General features: G+C 38.5%; 1 protein-coding gene across 4 annotated transcripts; it reads left to right on the top strand.

The window, feature by feature from the left end:
* The first annotated feature begins 811 nt into the window (after window positions 1-811).
* LOC124998225 (nuclear GTPase SLIP-GC-like) lies at window positions 812-11,697 on the top strand. Of its 4 annotated transcripts, XM_047572471.1 has the most exons (21): window positions 812-1,056; window positions 1,142-1,713; window positions 1,986-2,004; window positions 2,150-2,257; window positions 6,099-6,417; window positions 6,515-6,608; window positions 6,729-6,945; window positions 7,081-7,305; window positions 7,831-8,031; window positions 8,142-8,317; window positions 8,673-8,757; window positions 8,844-8,928; window positions 9,106-9,227; window positions 9,356-9,526; window positions 9,612-9,781; window positions 9,867-9,984; window positions 10,140-10,248; window positions 10,352-10,485; window positions 10,639-10,720; window positions 10,816-10,893; window positions 10,998-11,697. In XM_047572471.1, coding segments are annotated over exons 3-21 (2,505 nt in total). In that variant the 5' UTR covers window positions 812-1,056; window positions 1,142-1,713; window positions 1,986-1,995; the 3' UTR covers window positions 11,000-11,697. The 4 variants fall into 4 exon arrangements, with proteins under 4 accessions (XP_047428427.1, XP_047428426.1, XP_047428428.1 ...); XM_047572470.1 differs by having other exon boundaries at window positions 1,142-2,004; XM_047572472.1 differs by having other exon boundaries at window positions 1,142-2,004; window positions 6,094-6,417.
* The last annotated feature ends 4,763 nt before the right edge of the window (window positions 11,698-16,460 follow it).

Genomic DNA, 16,460 nt, shown 5'->3' with positions numbered 1-16,460 from the left:
ACTACTTCTTAACACTTGAGGTGTTAAATACAGGATCAGAGTTTAGAGTAAGAAGTTTGGAGTTAATATTTAAACATTTACACCTAGAGGTTTGATTTAGTGACACTTCCTCTCAATTACTGTCACTCTGAGACTTAAAATGTGTCATGTGTCAGGAGTTTAAGAGTTTCTCTATTTGATTCAAGTCTCCAAATGAGAGAAGAGTTAAAATCAATGAAATATTGATCAAGACAGTGCAGTTGAATAAAGTCATATATCTACTGGCAGACTAATCTTCCACAACCATTATGATTCACTAGAAGAATTTAGAATAGTACTAAGGTACAACTCTTGGTCAAGGGCCCATCAAAGTCATAACATGTTCCTGCACCGTAATATAATAAGATATGATAAAGTGACACTATGTTATTGGTAGTTAAGTAATAAACCTTTGTTTGGTTCAGAGGAACACATTTTATTGATGTTTTTTTTTTTTTAGATGAAATAGAATCTTACTCACCTTGATTGAGGAAACCGAAACATACTCTGGTTGAAACTAGACACAGAATAATGCTGATCAAGTGGAGACATAAAACAAAGTAGCTGAAATGACATCCCCAAATGAATATGCTGTATTATAGAAATACAAAGTTTTTGCTTTTTGTTTCCTTTTTCACAAAACTGAAAGTCAAGTTTCCCTCATGGGGTTACTCATTAATTGTTGCGGTTTTATTCATCGTGTGCGTTAGTCAAAACACATCCACCTGCCCTGCAGTAACCTCAGCACTATCACACCCACCTGATCCTGTTCACCACTTCCTGATCAGTCTCTACATGAACAGGTCTGATTCCACTGACTCTCTGTCAGATGGTCTGTTGTTCCAGCTGAGAAGCAGCTTTTTAGCCTTAGATTTCCAGTTTAATACATTTTTTGGTAACTGTATGATTTTGACTTCCTGCTTGTTGTTTGACTTTGTCTTCATCCACGTCTCTTCCAACCTGATGATTTTTCCTCCCTGTTGAGTTCAGTCCTCTCAACGTACCTTGAACTCTTGTCTGCATCACCGTCAGTAACAGGTAAGCTGTTTGAACTTTTGAGATGAATGAATCACTGTGTAAAATGCCATCCGCTGTGACTGATTAGAACATTACAACATTTCAGTTTCTGTTACTGGCCATGGATAAACAGGGTCTGAATGAGTGGATCGATAGAATTAAAGGTAAAGTATTACCACTCATACTGGTGGGACGCAGGCGCTATAAAATATTTAGATCATTTACTCAAACTGAAACTCAACTTCAACTAATCTACAGACAAATTCTGCCACTTCTCCCGTCTGTGTATGGAGAGAATAAAAACACTTACAGTAAAACATCTGAATTTCACACAAAACAAGAATGAACATGTGCATTGTAAAATCCAAACAGAAAATATAAAATGCAAGAGAATTAACATACATTCAACTCACACAACAACTCAATAGCTCTGTGATGCTTAGTATAATGATTTACTGCTGTGACAAATGTTCAATGTAAACTTTAATTAAATTGAGTTCAGCTAAAGAAAAAAATTCTTGTTTGTGCACGACAATGTTGAACTAAATATTTGTCTTTGTAACAGATGAAGGCGTCAGTAAGAAAAAATTCTATTGTTTTGATGATCAAGAACTTGAATACTTGATCCAAAAGACTGAGTTACGGGCAAATTTTAAGGAGAGATTCAAGCGATTACAGGTAATGTTGTGAAGCTACGTCACATATTTGGCCTCTTATGTGGAGGCATGTTGGTGCAAGTGAAGAAACTTTAGATAGAACTGATGTCTGCAAATAAAAGATTATAATATATAACAGACATGTTGATATTTTTTTGTCTTGTGCCTACATCAACCTGTGAATTACAAACATGTGATTAAGACTGTTGCACTTTCTAAGCTTGTGTGAATAACAACTTATTGTATGATCAAGTATATTTCTTGAGTCAATTATTTATTTCTGTCCATTCTCAGGTTTTACGAAATGCCAGAGGTGAGACATACAGATACATACATCTCATTTATGATATTTAATAGTTTTATACTGTTTTTATATAGTATATTTATACTACATATACATTTACAAGGCAGCAGTGGTAAGAATGACCAAACTATTCCTTTTTTTTTTTTTTTTTAAGCAAAGAGACCTCTGGACCCTCATGGCGAGTCAAGAAAACAGGAATCACCAGCTAAACGACCACGTAACCAGGGGCATCATTTCAGTTCGGATCGAACACTTTTGCCGAGTACGAGTATTATACGAGTAATACAAGTCAATATCTGTGCTCGGATTGAATGAAAATCCTCATTGGTTATCTGACTGTGTCTGCGTTCTGTGATAGGCGCCGCGCCTCTGTATCCAAGGTTATGTTGAAAATGAAACTCTTGTCAATTACCTTTTTACTTGATAATTGCAACAGCATGTGTTTTATTCATTGTTGCAGAACTTCTCCTGTAAATAGTTTGTTTGCTATCGTGATCAAAACCACAATTTCTGATCAACCCATATTAACCAAATCCCATAGATATTAATATGTATTAATGTCTATGCCAAATCCGACCCACTTCGGGTTAAATCCCGCCGATTTCCGGTTGGCCCCCGCCCACTCCGAGAGATAGTTCGTATGGTACAGATACCGATAATACTGTACTCGCTCATCCCTAATATCCACTTCATAAAAGGTGGCTCTATCCCGTCCTAATTTCCATTTCTTTAAACAAATTATTGTCAAAATTGGTTCATGTTTCTGAAGTCAGAATAAATTCAATATCTGGAAGCAAATTAAAATGTTAATTTAAATCGTGCTAAATGAGTGATATTTTAGACAGAGGTTTGGGGCTGGTGGAAGTTAGTAGTTTTTGTGATTTGTGGCAAGAGGAATAGGTCTGTGAAGGTTCTCAGTCATCCAGGTCATGGTAATCCAAAAAAGCGTTGAATAAGGTCAGCTGGACTTGTAGAATTTCTTGAAGACGTTTCGCCACTCATCCGAGTAGCTTCTTCAGTTCTGATGAACTAGTGGGAAATTGAGGTTTAAATAGGAAAAACTCTGTGGGTAGCACCCACCAGAAACTTGCTTGACCAGAAACTGGGGTCACTAATTACCATAATGGCTGATACTTACCTGTCCTTGAATGGGGGGAACTGTGTGCCTAGGCTAACTTACCCTATGAATAGAGCTCTAACGAGGCTATTGTCCATGGGAACCTGGAGGCTCAATGTGTGAATGTTGTTGAAACTTCTTGGGGACAGAAGTCAAAACTGAATTATAAATAGTTGGTAAATTAAATCTCAGTCCACCTCCTCTGTTTAGAGAAGGTTTCTCCATTTTGACATAGATGGCTTCCTTAACTCCTCTCTCAAACCATCTGTCCTCTCTGGCCAGGACTTTGACGTTGTTATCCTCAAAGGAGTGTCCTTTGTCCTTCAGGTGGAGGTGGACTGCTGAGTCGTTTCCTGATGAGCTGGCTCTCCTGTGTTGGGCCATGCGCTTGTGTATGGGTTGTTTGGTTTCCCAAATGTACAGGTCTGTACATTCCTCGCTACACTGAACCGCGTACACTACATTGCTCTGTTTCTGTCTAGGTGTTTTGTCCTTGGGGTGGACCAGTTTCTGTCTTAGGGTGTTTCCAGGTTTGAAATAAACTGGGATGCGGTGTTTACCAAAAATTCTCCTTAGTTTCTCTGATACCCCAGGTATGTAGGGGATGGTGATGTTCTTCCTTCTGTTTTGTTCCTCTTCCCTGTCCTTCCTGGGATATCTTTTTGAGCCTTTGACAAAGGCCCAGTTGGGATATCCGCATGTCTTGAGGGTTTGTTTAATGTGTGTTCCCTCCTTGTCCTTGCCATCCTGTCTGGTGGGGACAGTCTGTGCTCGGTGCTGGAGGGTTCTGATGACTCCCAGTTTGTGTTCCAGGGGTGGTGTGAGTCAAATAACAGGTGTTGATCTGTGTGTGTGGGTTTCCTATATACTTCTATGTTGAGGCTTCGATCTTCTTCAACACGTACCAAACAGTCCAAAAAGGCCAGACAGGCCCCGCTGATGTCCTCCCCTGGTGAACTTGATGTTGCTGTCCACTGTGTTGATGTGTTTAGTGAAAGATTCCACCTCCTTTGTCTTGATTTTAACCCAGGTGTCGTCCACATATCTGTACCAGTGGGTGGGAGTGGAACCTGCAAAGGTGTCCAGAGCTCTGGTCTCTACTTCCTCCATGTAGAGATTGGCCACGATCGGTGACACTGGGGACCCCATCGCACAGCCGTGTTTTTGCCTGTAGAAACCTCCATTGAACTGAAAGTAGGTGGTGGTCAGGCACAGGTCGAGTAACACACAGACTTGTTCTGGGGTGAGGTTGGTTCTTGAGGCCAAGGTGTCATCCTTTGTAGTCTTTTCCTTACTACATCCGTGGCTTCTCTCGTGGGGATGCAGGTGAACAGAGAGGTGACATCAAAGGACACAATGGTTTCTTCTGGGTCCAGTGTGATGTCCTTGACTTTGTTCACAAAGTCCCTGGAGTTTTCGATGTGGTGTGGGGTGTTGCCTACTAATGGAGAGAGGATGGATGCCAAATGCTTGGCAATGTTGTATGTGACAGAGTTGATGCTACTGACAATGGGTCTGAGTGGGGCTCCCTCCTTGTGTATTTTGGGGAGATCATAAATACACGGTGTGGCTTCCCCTGGGTACAGACGGTAATAAAGGAGTCTGTCGATGACCTTCTCCTTTTCCAGTTGTTGTAGGTAGTTTATTATTCTGGTTTTGTAGATGTTGGTTGGGTCGCGTCTCAGTGTCTCATAAGTGTCTTGGTCGTTGAGGAGGTTGTTCATTTTTGCCTGGTAGTCCACCGTGTTTAACACCACTGTGCATCTCCCTTTGTCTGCTGGCAGGATCATGATGTCCCGGTCTTTCTGCAGTGATACTAGCGCCTTCCTTTCCTGGGGGGTGATGTTCGATGGTGGTGTTTTTGCACTGGCGAGGGCTGATGTTATTTCCAGTCTGAGTTGTTCGGCTTCTGTGTTTGTCAGTTTGTTGTTCTTGATGGCAGACTCTGTAGCTGTGATGAGGTCTACCACTGGAATCTGTTCTGGTGTTATGGCGAAGTTTAGTCCTTTGGCCAGGATCTCATTCTCTGGTTGCGTGAGTTCTCTGTGCGATAGGTTCTGGACCCACTTCTTCTGGATGCCCTGCTGCGTGGTGTGGTCATCCTTCTTCCTCCATGTCAGTTCTTCCGACTTGTGTTTTCTGTTGTGTCTAGTTTGCAAAACCTGGAATTTGTGTTTCTGTCGTTCCTTACCTTTTGTGTGTTGTGTGATCTGGGCCTTTTCCACAAATTTGGAGACTTTCTCCAGAATGTCCTCAGGTAGCTGCGAAGTTAGTTTGCAGAAGCAGTGTTCGGCCTCGGATTTGAGAGCGTCGATGGTGAAATGGACCTGTCTCACTCTCTCGTTGAGCAGCTGGGCTTGAGCTTTCTGGAGAATTTGTTCCGCTTTGAAGCCCTTTACGGTGGAGCCTATGTGTAGGCTGGTGGGAATAATCCTGTGTTGTCTGCATCTCAAGTTGAACCGAAGGTGGTTCCTGTAGTCTGCAAGTTTCCTCGAGGTCCTCTCATATTCCCGCACTAGTCGAAGGGTGCTGGTCCCAAAGTGCGTAGCAATATGTCTGTGAAGGTTCTCAGTCATCCAGGTCATGGTAATCCAAAAAAGCGTTGAATAAGGTCAGCTGGACTTGTAGAATTTCTTGAAGACGTTTCGCCACTCATCCGAGTAGCTTCTTCAGTTCTGATGAACTAGTGGGAAATTGAGGTTTAAATAGGAAAAACTCTGTGGGTAGCACCCACCAGAAAATAGGGGAATAGGATCCACAGACACCCGTCATTAGCTTGTTGTTAGCAAGCTGACTGCAACAGATTCACAATGTTTCTCAATCTTTCATTTCATTGTGCTCTGATTGACTAGTAGTGTTAACCAAAAAAAGCATGGACGTTTTTCTGAAATATGACTAATATTAAAGCCTGTTTAAATCATGTATGACTTTATAGCTCTCAAAGGTTTTAGTCGCTCCTCATGCACGTCTCTTGTCTGCAGCACAGTGTGATGAGGCAGCGGTGTGCACGGCGTATGGACACGTGAGAGAGCCAGGGATGCATAGCAGGCAGCGCGCTGAGGGCGGGGGTGAGAGACAGAGGAGCAGCAGAGAACGAAAGAGCGGTAGCGGCGTTCAATGTCGAAGAGAGGTCACCATCACAAATCGGTCAGACAAAATTAGAACAGGACCGAGTACGTCCCAGTACGCCATAAAACGTCCCGGTACACCTAAATCTAGAAGTGCCAGTAGTATACTCCGCTTGGAGTGTGGCAAGCGCCATACCTTGCCATACCCAAACGACGCCACTGCACGTAACAACTCAGGTATTTACATTTATTTCACTCTGTTCATTTTCACACTTTAAGTTTCACTAGTCTGCGTTTCCTTCCTAAACAGTTTCTTTTACGTTTAAACTAACAGAGGAAGTCATACTGTCTCAAGTGAAAAAAAGAATGAAGGATGTCCAATTTAAACTACAGAACCAAGACAACACAAAGCTGAATACGTTCCTGAAGTGAGTATTATATTTTCTGTATTCAGTGTTCCACCCATGACCATGTTCCAGCTGCAAAAAAAGCAAAAATATCAAGGGAAATTTTTCAGATTAATTCATGTTTACACTCTTGTACAACAGGACAAAAATCAAGGACTTGGAGACAGACAAGAGGGAGCTGGTCGGTGTCTTTGGTAGAAGTGGGGCTGGAAAGAGCTCTTTGATAAATGCCATCATTGGAGAGAAGGATCTTCTGCCAACAGGAAGCATCAGTGCATGTACCACGGTCATGATTAAAGTCGAGGCCAACATGCACAACTCAAAGTATGAGGCAGACATTGAGTTCATTACAAAAGAGGTAAAACTATTATATTATAAATATTTCATTCTTACTTGAAGCCAGTTGAAGAGTTATATTGTAGATGCAAGAATTAAGTTATTACTCTTCATTCCATTTAACAAGACTAAGATCTAATTAGTTTTTGTCTTTTAGGACTGGGATGATGAATTGTGGCCTGGGCGTCATCTTTTGCCCTTTAATACAGAACAGAAAAAGAAAGATGATGATGATGATGATGATGATGAAGACTTTGTTGAAAAGCTGACTCAGCTATTTGGAGAAGAATGGAAACATGGAAAGACCTATGAAGAGCTGAAGGACCATAAACAAATCAGAGACCTTCTCCAAACTAAGAAAATTATGTTGTCATGTGAATCGGTAGGATACAGAAAATATATATATATGTGTGTGAAAAGCATTTTTGCCATACATAGTGATTATTGTAGTTTTTGGGCTTCTATTTTCACAGCCCACGTTTAGAGATCTGTTCAGTTCAATTGTAATTATACAAAGACAAACTGAAAGTGGTATCTAAAAAGTACATTTAACAGACCTTTTAATGAAAGTGAATTCTGCAGTCCTACACCCAAATACAACGGGAAAAGCCTTTTATAAGACAGTCTTTCAGCTCCCTTTAAATACAAGTCTCACTGAGAAACCAAATGACACTGTCACAGATCAGATAAACAACAATGTTCTTGTATTAAGACTTAGAGGTGCCTTTCACTCAGTAGATCTCACCATACTGTTGGACAGGTTGGGTAGTTAAATATTGAACTTTCGTGTTCAGTTTAGATTTACTATTAATGTAACTTTTTAGTGTCTGTTCTCCCTTATTATTTGTTGAACTATTTTCAGTGGATATGTCAAATTGGTTTATCTTATGTTTATTATACATTGCAGGCTGAAGAGTTATCTAAAAAATTAGTGAATTACACAAGAAGGAAGCAGGGAAACGTTGAAGATGGTAAGCGGTGGTACTGGCCACTAGTGAAGTGTGTGACTGTCAAGGTGCCAAAAGAGGGTTTTCTCCAACATGTCACACTTGTGGACCTTCCTGGAAGTGGAGACTATAACAAGAGCAGAGACAAAATGTGGAAGGAGGTAATGTATGCACATGTACTGCTGTTTATGTGGAGTACTGTGTAATTTAATCGTTTCATAAATCTTTGATAATAAACTATTCAAACTAGACATGCTCTATGCTCTTTCAGATTGTTGGAAAGTGTTCCACTGTGTGGATTGTGACTGAGATTAATCGAGCAGCGACAGAAAAAGAAACATGGGAGATCCTGGAACATGCCAGTAGCATCATGGGAAACGGTGGAGAGTGTCACCAGATTCACTTCATCTGCACCAAGTCTGATCAGATTGATGATTCTGATGACCAGTAAGTGAACTTCAGCACCAGAAGTGCATATTTGATTAAATGTTTGCCCGCTGTGACCACAAACATTAACCTTAATACTTTGTGCATCTATGAATAACCTTGTTGTGCTTATGAGACATCCAAAATTGCCATAAAGACAGTCCCCACAAGGCCACAACATAAGTGAAATGCCTTGAAGGATTCAGGTCCTACTGGTCACTTTTGGCTCTCATACAGCATTTATCATCCACAAAAGTCACGTTTAAATGAAGTTCTTGCATTGAAATTCTTCTAGAAATCAAAAACTAACCGAAGAATACATTTAAGTGTTCTGTATGAAATGTCACCTACTCTATATGTCCATATTTTCTTATAGATCACCAGCTGATCGCATATTGACAAACAATAAGGACGTCAAAAAAGAAGTAAAAAATGAATTCAACAACAAAAACAAGATTAACGTGAGTACAGATTACGTAAAGTCTAAAGGTCTATGGTTGTCTACAAGTATAAACTTAACTTTAAATTACCATCTAAATTTCCCCAGAAACACTTCAAAAACAGCTTTGAGGTGTTCACAGTGAGCGCCAGAGAGTTTCTAAAAGAAAAACATCTAAAACCAGATGACACTGGTAGGTCAAGCTTCCATACAGTCTATGAACACTTTTTGGATAACAGAGGATGTATAGATCAAATTTGTACAAGATTTAGCTTGATTTAACTAAGGTATGAATGATTTATTGAATTAACGTGAGATTAAAATTAAACTATGCAATGTACACATGTCTTATCAAAACTACTTTTTACAGAAATACCAAAACTTCAGGATATTTTGCAAAATCTCTATGACAAGCACTCAGAGACTTTGAACTATGTGTCTGGAGCTTATGGGATTCTGTCTTTGATTCAAGGAGCCCGCTGTAGAGAAGGGGTAAGATCAATGAAATATTATTCATTGTGGACTTTTCACTGTTTCACTGCAAACATGTGGTGTAAATAAAGGATTGTCTTATTGTATGTTATCACATCTTGGTTGTGTTCGTGTGTGTGTGATTTCAGGCTGACAGAACAGATGTGTGTGCACACTTTAAACAAAACCTGAGCCGTCAACTTCATCAAGTCAAAATAAAACTGGAAGAAGTCAACAAGGTTTTTGAAAAATGCCTCAGTGAAGGTGTTGAAAACTCCACAAAATATTGTGGAAAAGACCTGAATCGCTCGTTAACATTTGTATGTATTTGAATTACAAATACACATAAGTCATTTTTTTTTTTTATTGTGAATAAGTTTCATACATTTTTCTATTTGGTCTCAGAAAAAGGATGGCCGTGGTTTCCACAGGACACTGAAATGTGTAGTTGAGAACAATGGCATCTACAAACCAAAAAAGAAAGGGAAAAAGAAAGGGACACCAATAAATCTCAACATGAAGTTGTCCTCATACCTGACTGACAGCATTGATGAGGAGTTCAAGAAAACCTTTCCGTAAGAACAGGCAAATTCTATTATTCTATTCTCTCTCTAACAATCAAATTATATTGTATTTTTAAAACATGTCAACATGTTTCAGAAATGACAGAGCATGTGAACCATTCAACGGAGTCATCAGTAGATTGTCACTCAACACAATTGAACTGATTCAGAAATACAAAGATGTGGAGCTGCAGCTGATATTTCTGCAGACAGAGGTAAAGAATGAACATTAGAACCAACCTGTTCACTGGTTATTTACAGTACTAGATTTTATGTAAAAGGTTAAATTGTAAGTAAAACTGAAATTGAAAAGTTACATATGAATTATTACTTATAAATTGTTGTTGTCAATTTACTTTTTTCCTTTTAGGAAGAAATAATGAAGAGAAAACTGAACAAATACATCCGTGAGCAAAAGAAAACCATCTACAACAGTCTTACAGCCACTATTGCGGAAGACATGAAAAAATGCTATGAACGTGAGTTAAGATCATCATGACTGAATGTCACCATAATAATAATATACAAAAAAATAACACACATTTAATTTGACTGAACATAACAAAATCTGTTTTATTTCAGGAGCAGCTTCATATAAAGGAGATGACACACTGAAAAACATGAAAGAGGCTCTTCAGAGTCATGTCCGGGATTCAAAGAGCAGAATGTTTGATAATGCTAAAACAAATATGTTGGAGCAGCTGGATCAGCTGAAGGTTTGTCACATTTCATAGGTTGAAATATGATGAGATTGTAACACATGTTGCCCTGCATATCTGTTCTGTTAGTTTATTTGTGATTCAATGGAGCTTGAACACAGTATTTCCTCTGATAAGTGGTAATTAATACAGATTTTGATGCTGCATTAGGAGGACATCCTGAAGACACTGAGGACAACCATGAAGAAAGCCATTGAGCTCTCACTCAAGACAGATGACTTCTCATTCCCAGGTAATAGGATAACATTAAAGTGAGGTCATTCTTATAGAGCACCAACAAAATGGAAATAATGTTAATTAATCAATAATTGTTTTGGTTTATTTTAGATGTTTCAACAGAGCTTGGAGAGGTGAAGAAAATCTACAATGACATGAAGGCTCACCAGAAGAGAAGTAGCAAACAATGTAAATTATATACTATGTTGTTTGATTATGAACAGTTTTGTTGTAAATGTCATTAACAGTCATTTTAATCCCTGACATGATACGTATGATGTTTGTTTCTATAGGAGATGTTTCAGATTTGTTCTGTGTGGAGCAGAAACCTGGTCACTGTCTGAACATCCAAAAGGAAAGATGACTAAAGCCAAGAGGCCTCTGGATTTGACCTGATTCATTTTTGTCAAAGAAAACACAGGTAACACACCTATGTGTTACCTGTGTTACCACTCGATGTGTCTTGGTTGTCTGGTTGTTTAAGACAAGAGAAGCTACTCATTGTATCAGTTGGGCTTAAATAAGTTTTTACCAACTGAAAGATAATCACTCATGCAGTAATTACCCAATAGGAGGTTTGTACCTATTTGTTTAGTTAAATCCAGATGGCAACTTTTTCGTTTTGTTTTTTAGGCCAGGCAGTTTATATATAATATATAAAATGTGTGGAGAAAGATTAAAAATTAAGCATTTGTTGGATTCAGGGATGTTGTGGTTTCATCACACAGTGCTACTATTATCTCCCAGAAACGTTTTGATTTTAAGAGTTTAAAATAAATCTTTTTATGCTTTATACATACAATATTTTATTTTTTTCATTTTATCAGTTTAGTGGGTTCTTTGGGATTGGAGTTAAGCAGCATTGGTTATTAAACCTTAATGATAAAGTGTTGGTTTGACTTGACAAATAAATAACGTTAAGCTTTTAAAAGAAAAAAAAAAACATTAATACAAATAAATGACAGCAATAAACCAGTAGCCTTTAATTAGAAACTGTTGTGATTCATTTCTTTGTCATTTTTGTTTCGTTGACTCTCATCTGCACTGATTCTACTGTAAATGTTCATCTGTGTGTGATGTGGTCTTCTGTCCAACACACCATAAGTGAAAATGCAGATGTTTTTGTCTTTGATAAGGGGATTCACTTTTGATTGTGTGTGTGATAGTGAATAGGCTGCTATTGATGAGGTTACTTCCCTTTGGGGAACTTAAGGACAAACACACAACACACAAGGAAGTTAAGAGGAAAATTTGAATATTTATTTTACAGTCAAATTAAATAAGTGAAAAATCTTTACACAGTGATTGTGTTGGAAGAATAGCCTGGCTAATAAAATTCCTTAAATTACAAAACAATAAACAAAAGATCTAACTGTAACATCTACAAAAAGGCCTAATAAAAGTATATGAACAAGTTAGGTCCAGGAAAAATAATAATATATGTATCACCAGCCAATAATCCTAGTTTATACAACATAGGTTTCCTACATGTGGAAGGAGTAGAGGACTCCCCTAACTCAATAAATAATCAGAAACCTTCCACCTCATACAGTATCTACCAACACAAACACTGTGCACAGGTCCACAAATCTCTGATAGTGAGTGAAGTCTGACCCATGTGGTCCGATCCAACAGAGGAACAAATGAAGCTCAAATCACTGAAGCCAATACCAGTTCTGATGGAAAGGTGTCATAACACATGAACTGCAGTTGTTGCATATGGGGCTGTACAGACAGAGACCAGGTCGACTGCCATGAAAATCCTTTTGGAGAATTGCCACTGGTGATTAAAAATTAGACCAGATTCTTATTGGATTTTCTAACAGTCTGAAAGTTGAATATAATTGACGAGTAGTGTTGGTGTACAGCTATAGTTAGGAGTTAAATGTTTTACATGAAAACAAACACACTTGAAAGAGCTGAAAATGAAACCAGTGATTTCAACTTTATTATGCATTGTGTTGTTGGCGGTTAAGTAATAAACCCCCACCTTTGTGAGGGTTCAAAGGAACACGTTTTATTATTATTGTTCAGTTGAAATGGAATCTTACTCACTTTTGTTTTATGTTGAAGCAGAAACTTATTCTGGTTGACGCTGGAGACAGAATGACACTGATCAAGTGGACACATTTTTGTGCATAAACAAAAAACAAAGTAACTGCAGTGTGCTTGACTTTGACTGGTAGTGTATATCAAAACCAGTTTCCATAGCAATAGTTTGAAAGCAAGTTTTTCAAAGTGTACACACTGAGCTAACGGATTTCCAAAAGGAAAATGTCTAAAAACAATCATCTTATGTAAACATTCTTAATGTCTGGAACAGAATGTGCAACATAATGTGTAAGTTACTAATACAAACTCCCAAACTTTAGAAAAGTTTGGAATCTCTCAATAACTTCTTGTCATTAGGGGAAACAACACACAACTCAGGAAACAGTAGATTCTCGTCAGTGTCAACTCAAAGTTTTCCATGACCTTGAACTATTTTATCTGCAGTGTAAACAGGAGCCTGAACAAGAAGCTGAGATGCCTCAGGCAAAAATGACAATGTTTTTATAGACATGTCATAAGTGAACACTACTCTTTAATCTGCATGCACATATATTTGAGGCACTTAAGTGTCCCGTGATAAAATCATCCTCCCCTGGATAAGGATTTACTGTTGTTTACTGACCAACGAGGATGATGAATGTGATCAGTGTTGAGCCATTTGCTGCACTCAACCTCCCAGACACCGTCACGCTCATCCTGAATTTGAGACCACAAGCACCTGCTTCAGTCTGTGAATAAATAAAACATTAAGATGAGATCTTGCTCCATGTGATGGCCAAGAGCAGAGCAGGAGTAAATGCAGGAACCTGTACATGCACTCACTTGAGAGCTTCATTAGTTCATGAAAACATAAACGTCTAGTACAACAGTCCTAAATAAAATACTCAGCTTCATGTTCCAAGTAACAGAAACACTTTCAGGTTTAGTTTAATGCAGTTTAACAGCACCACAAACTACATCCGCCAGAATTACTCCATATTTGTTCTCGTAGTTCAGATATTCGTGTTCGCATATTGAAAAGAAATGAGACGTCCAAGAAAAACTGGAGGCTAAATTCAAAAAGCAAAAGAAGATGCAGGTGAGTTTCTTTAGCACTATTTTTTGATTACCTTGATCAAGACTAAAAGCTGCCATGAGCGACGTTTTGATCACTTGATGTAAGTTTTGTAATTTTCTTTCCCCAAGAAACCGTTCAGTGACAACTGCTTTGAGGTCTCCACAGTGAGCTCCAATGAGTTACCTAAATCCAAATGAAACTGGTCAGTTACATCTCCATATAAACACACTAGATTTATTTATTTTTTTTAAATATGATGATGAAATATGTAATATTTAAACGTAATTTTGACAGAAATACCCAAACTTCTTGAGAACTTGAGAGATTTCAATGATCACCGCTCAGAGACTTTGAACTATGTGTCTGGATCTTATGGGATTCTCTGCTGGATTCAAGGAGCCCACCGTAGAGAAGGGGTGAGATCAGTGGAGCTCCATTTTTTGTCTTCTGTTGTCTGCACTGCCATTAATATTTACCAATGACCACATTCATATGTTATTAAACTCTGTTCAGTTTTACTGACAAGAAGAATTTTACTACATTTAAGCTTCACCACATTGAGGCAGCAAAGACTCCAACTGGCAAACTTTGTCTGTGCTGTTACTAAAACAACATGAACCTGCTGCTTTTTGACATGGCCACATATTTAATCAAAAGAGGAGGCAAAACAGAGGTTACCCTAATGTTAGCTTCGAGGGCAGCTGTTAACGCCAAATGTCAATTGTAATATTAAAGTCTAACATGGATCTCTGGAGAGTTTTTACTCTGCTGATGAAGTTTTCTGGGCTGTGTGAACCCTCAGTAGACGGATATTCATAACACATCAGAAGCTGTACAGTCAGAAGAACTGTAGTTAATCATTTCTGAAGTGAAAACTAGAAAGTTGAGTCAAATTGATGAGTAGTGTCACCCGGTTGGCATACTTTAATCTCGGCAATCAACTGCCTTCGCCCATCCCTCTCATCTAAAAGCACTTCCATATTGGTCAATGCCCTTGTCACGTCCTGTCTTGATCATTGTAATGCACTTCTTCATGGTCTGCCACAGAAATCCCTCAATAAACTACAATTAGTCTAAAATTCAGCTGCTCGTGTCATTTTCAGAACATCGTCCACACAGCACATCACTCCTGTCCTCAAACATCTTCACTGGCTTCTGGTCCATCGACTTCATGATCCTGCTCCTCACATTTAAGGCCCTCCATAACCTTGCACCTCCATACCTCACCGAACTCCTCCACACCTACACACCTTCCCTCATACTCAGGACCTCCTCTGCTTCACTCCTCTTCACCCCTTCTGCCCACTTAGCCACAATGTGAGTCAGATCTTTTAGCTGCACTGCCCCTCGGCTCTGGAACACACTCCCACAGCACATCTGGACTCTAACATCACTGTCAACCTTCAAATCACATCTCAAAACACACCTGTTCAGACTGGACTACCCCCCCAACATGTTGCATTTCTCTGTTGTCGTTCACTGTTGTTTATTGTTTTATTGTTGTCTTTTAATTATTGTTGCTTTATTATTGCTTTATTTTTGTTTTATTGTTCTACTATGTACTTTTATTTTTTTTTTGTAAGGTGACCTTGAGAGTCCTGAAAGGCGCCGTTGAATGAAATGCATTGTTATTATTAACGGCTTTACACGAAAACAAACACACTTGAAAGAGTTGAAAATGAAACCGGTGATTTCAACTTTATTATACACTGTCTCACTAGCACTTAAGTTATAAACCTCCACCTTTGTTCAGGTCAGAGGAAACATTTTATTAATGTTTGTTCAGATTTAATTGAATCTTACTCACTTTGGTTTTACTTGGAAACAGAAACGAACTCTGATTGAAGCTAGAGACAGAATAACACTGATCAAGTGGAGACATTTTTGTGCATAAACAAAAAACAAAGTAGCTGCCAGTAACTGCAATGAGCTACATCCACAACTGAATATATTATATCATGGAAATACAGTTAAACATATAATATGGAAAGGCCTGTGCTGTTGTCTCACTATTTTGCATCAACGTTTCAGTCACTAACATGTTTTACATTTTTAACAGAAACCTTGATTTCCCTCATGTGCAATATTATAATATTATGTGCATTGTCATTCTTTAATTTAATCAATGCTACACATTATTTATTGCTGTACCAAGTTATTTTATGTTTTTCATATATACTACTACTACAAAACCATTATATAAGTTATATATATATAATATATAATACTACATCTCCACTTCTCTCTGATTACCTCAACAGCAACCACTCGTACTGTCACTGGCAGCAGGTTTACCGTTACACACAATGTGCTGCTTTTGTCCATCCACCATTGTGTATTTCTTCTCTTGCTCTTTAATTTTATGTCCCGTTTTTTGTCCTCTCAATAGCCCCTCAGGGATAAAAAATATTTTTTCTGACTGATTCTGATCGTGATACAGTTTTGAAACATCAAGACTAGTTTGAGTAATACGTTTTTTTTTTGTTTGTTGGTTTTTTGTTTTGTTTTGTGTGTGATTTCGCTTTTGTTTCCTTTTTCACAAAACTGAAAGTCAAGTTTCCCTCATGGGGTTACTCATTAACTGTTGATGCTTTCCTTGTCATACGCACTAGTCAAGACACATCCACCTGCCCTGTGGTAACCTCAG

This window comes from Mugil cephalus, chromosome 20 (assembly GCF_022458985.1).
Source record: "Mugil cephalus isolate CIBA_MC_2020 chromosome 20, CIBA_Mcephalus_1.1, whole genome shotgun sequence".
NCBI classification, from domain to species: Eukaryota; Metazoa; Chordata; class Actinopteri; order Mugiliformes; family Mugilidae; genus Mugil; species Mugil cephalus.
The sequence above is the reverse complement of the archived record's forward strand: the minus strand, read 5'-3'. Positions and strand labels throughout refer to the sequence as shown.

Bases quoted from the DNA above. Each gene is read 5' to 3' on its own strand.
- LOC124998225 (XM_047572471.1), top strand. The intron at 6,609-6,728 runs GTGAGTATTATA...CTTGTACAACAG, and splicing joins AAGCTGAATACGTTCCTGAA to GACAAAAATCAAGGACTTGG. The intron at 9,782-9,866 runs GTAAGAACAGGC...AACATGTTTCAG, and splicing joins GAGTTCAAGAAAACCTTTCC to AAATGACAGAGCATGTGAAC.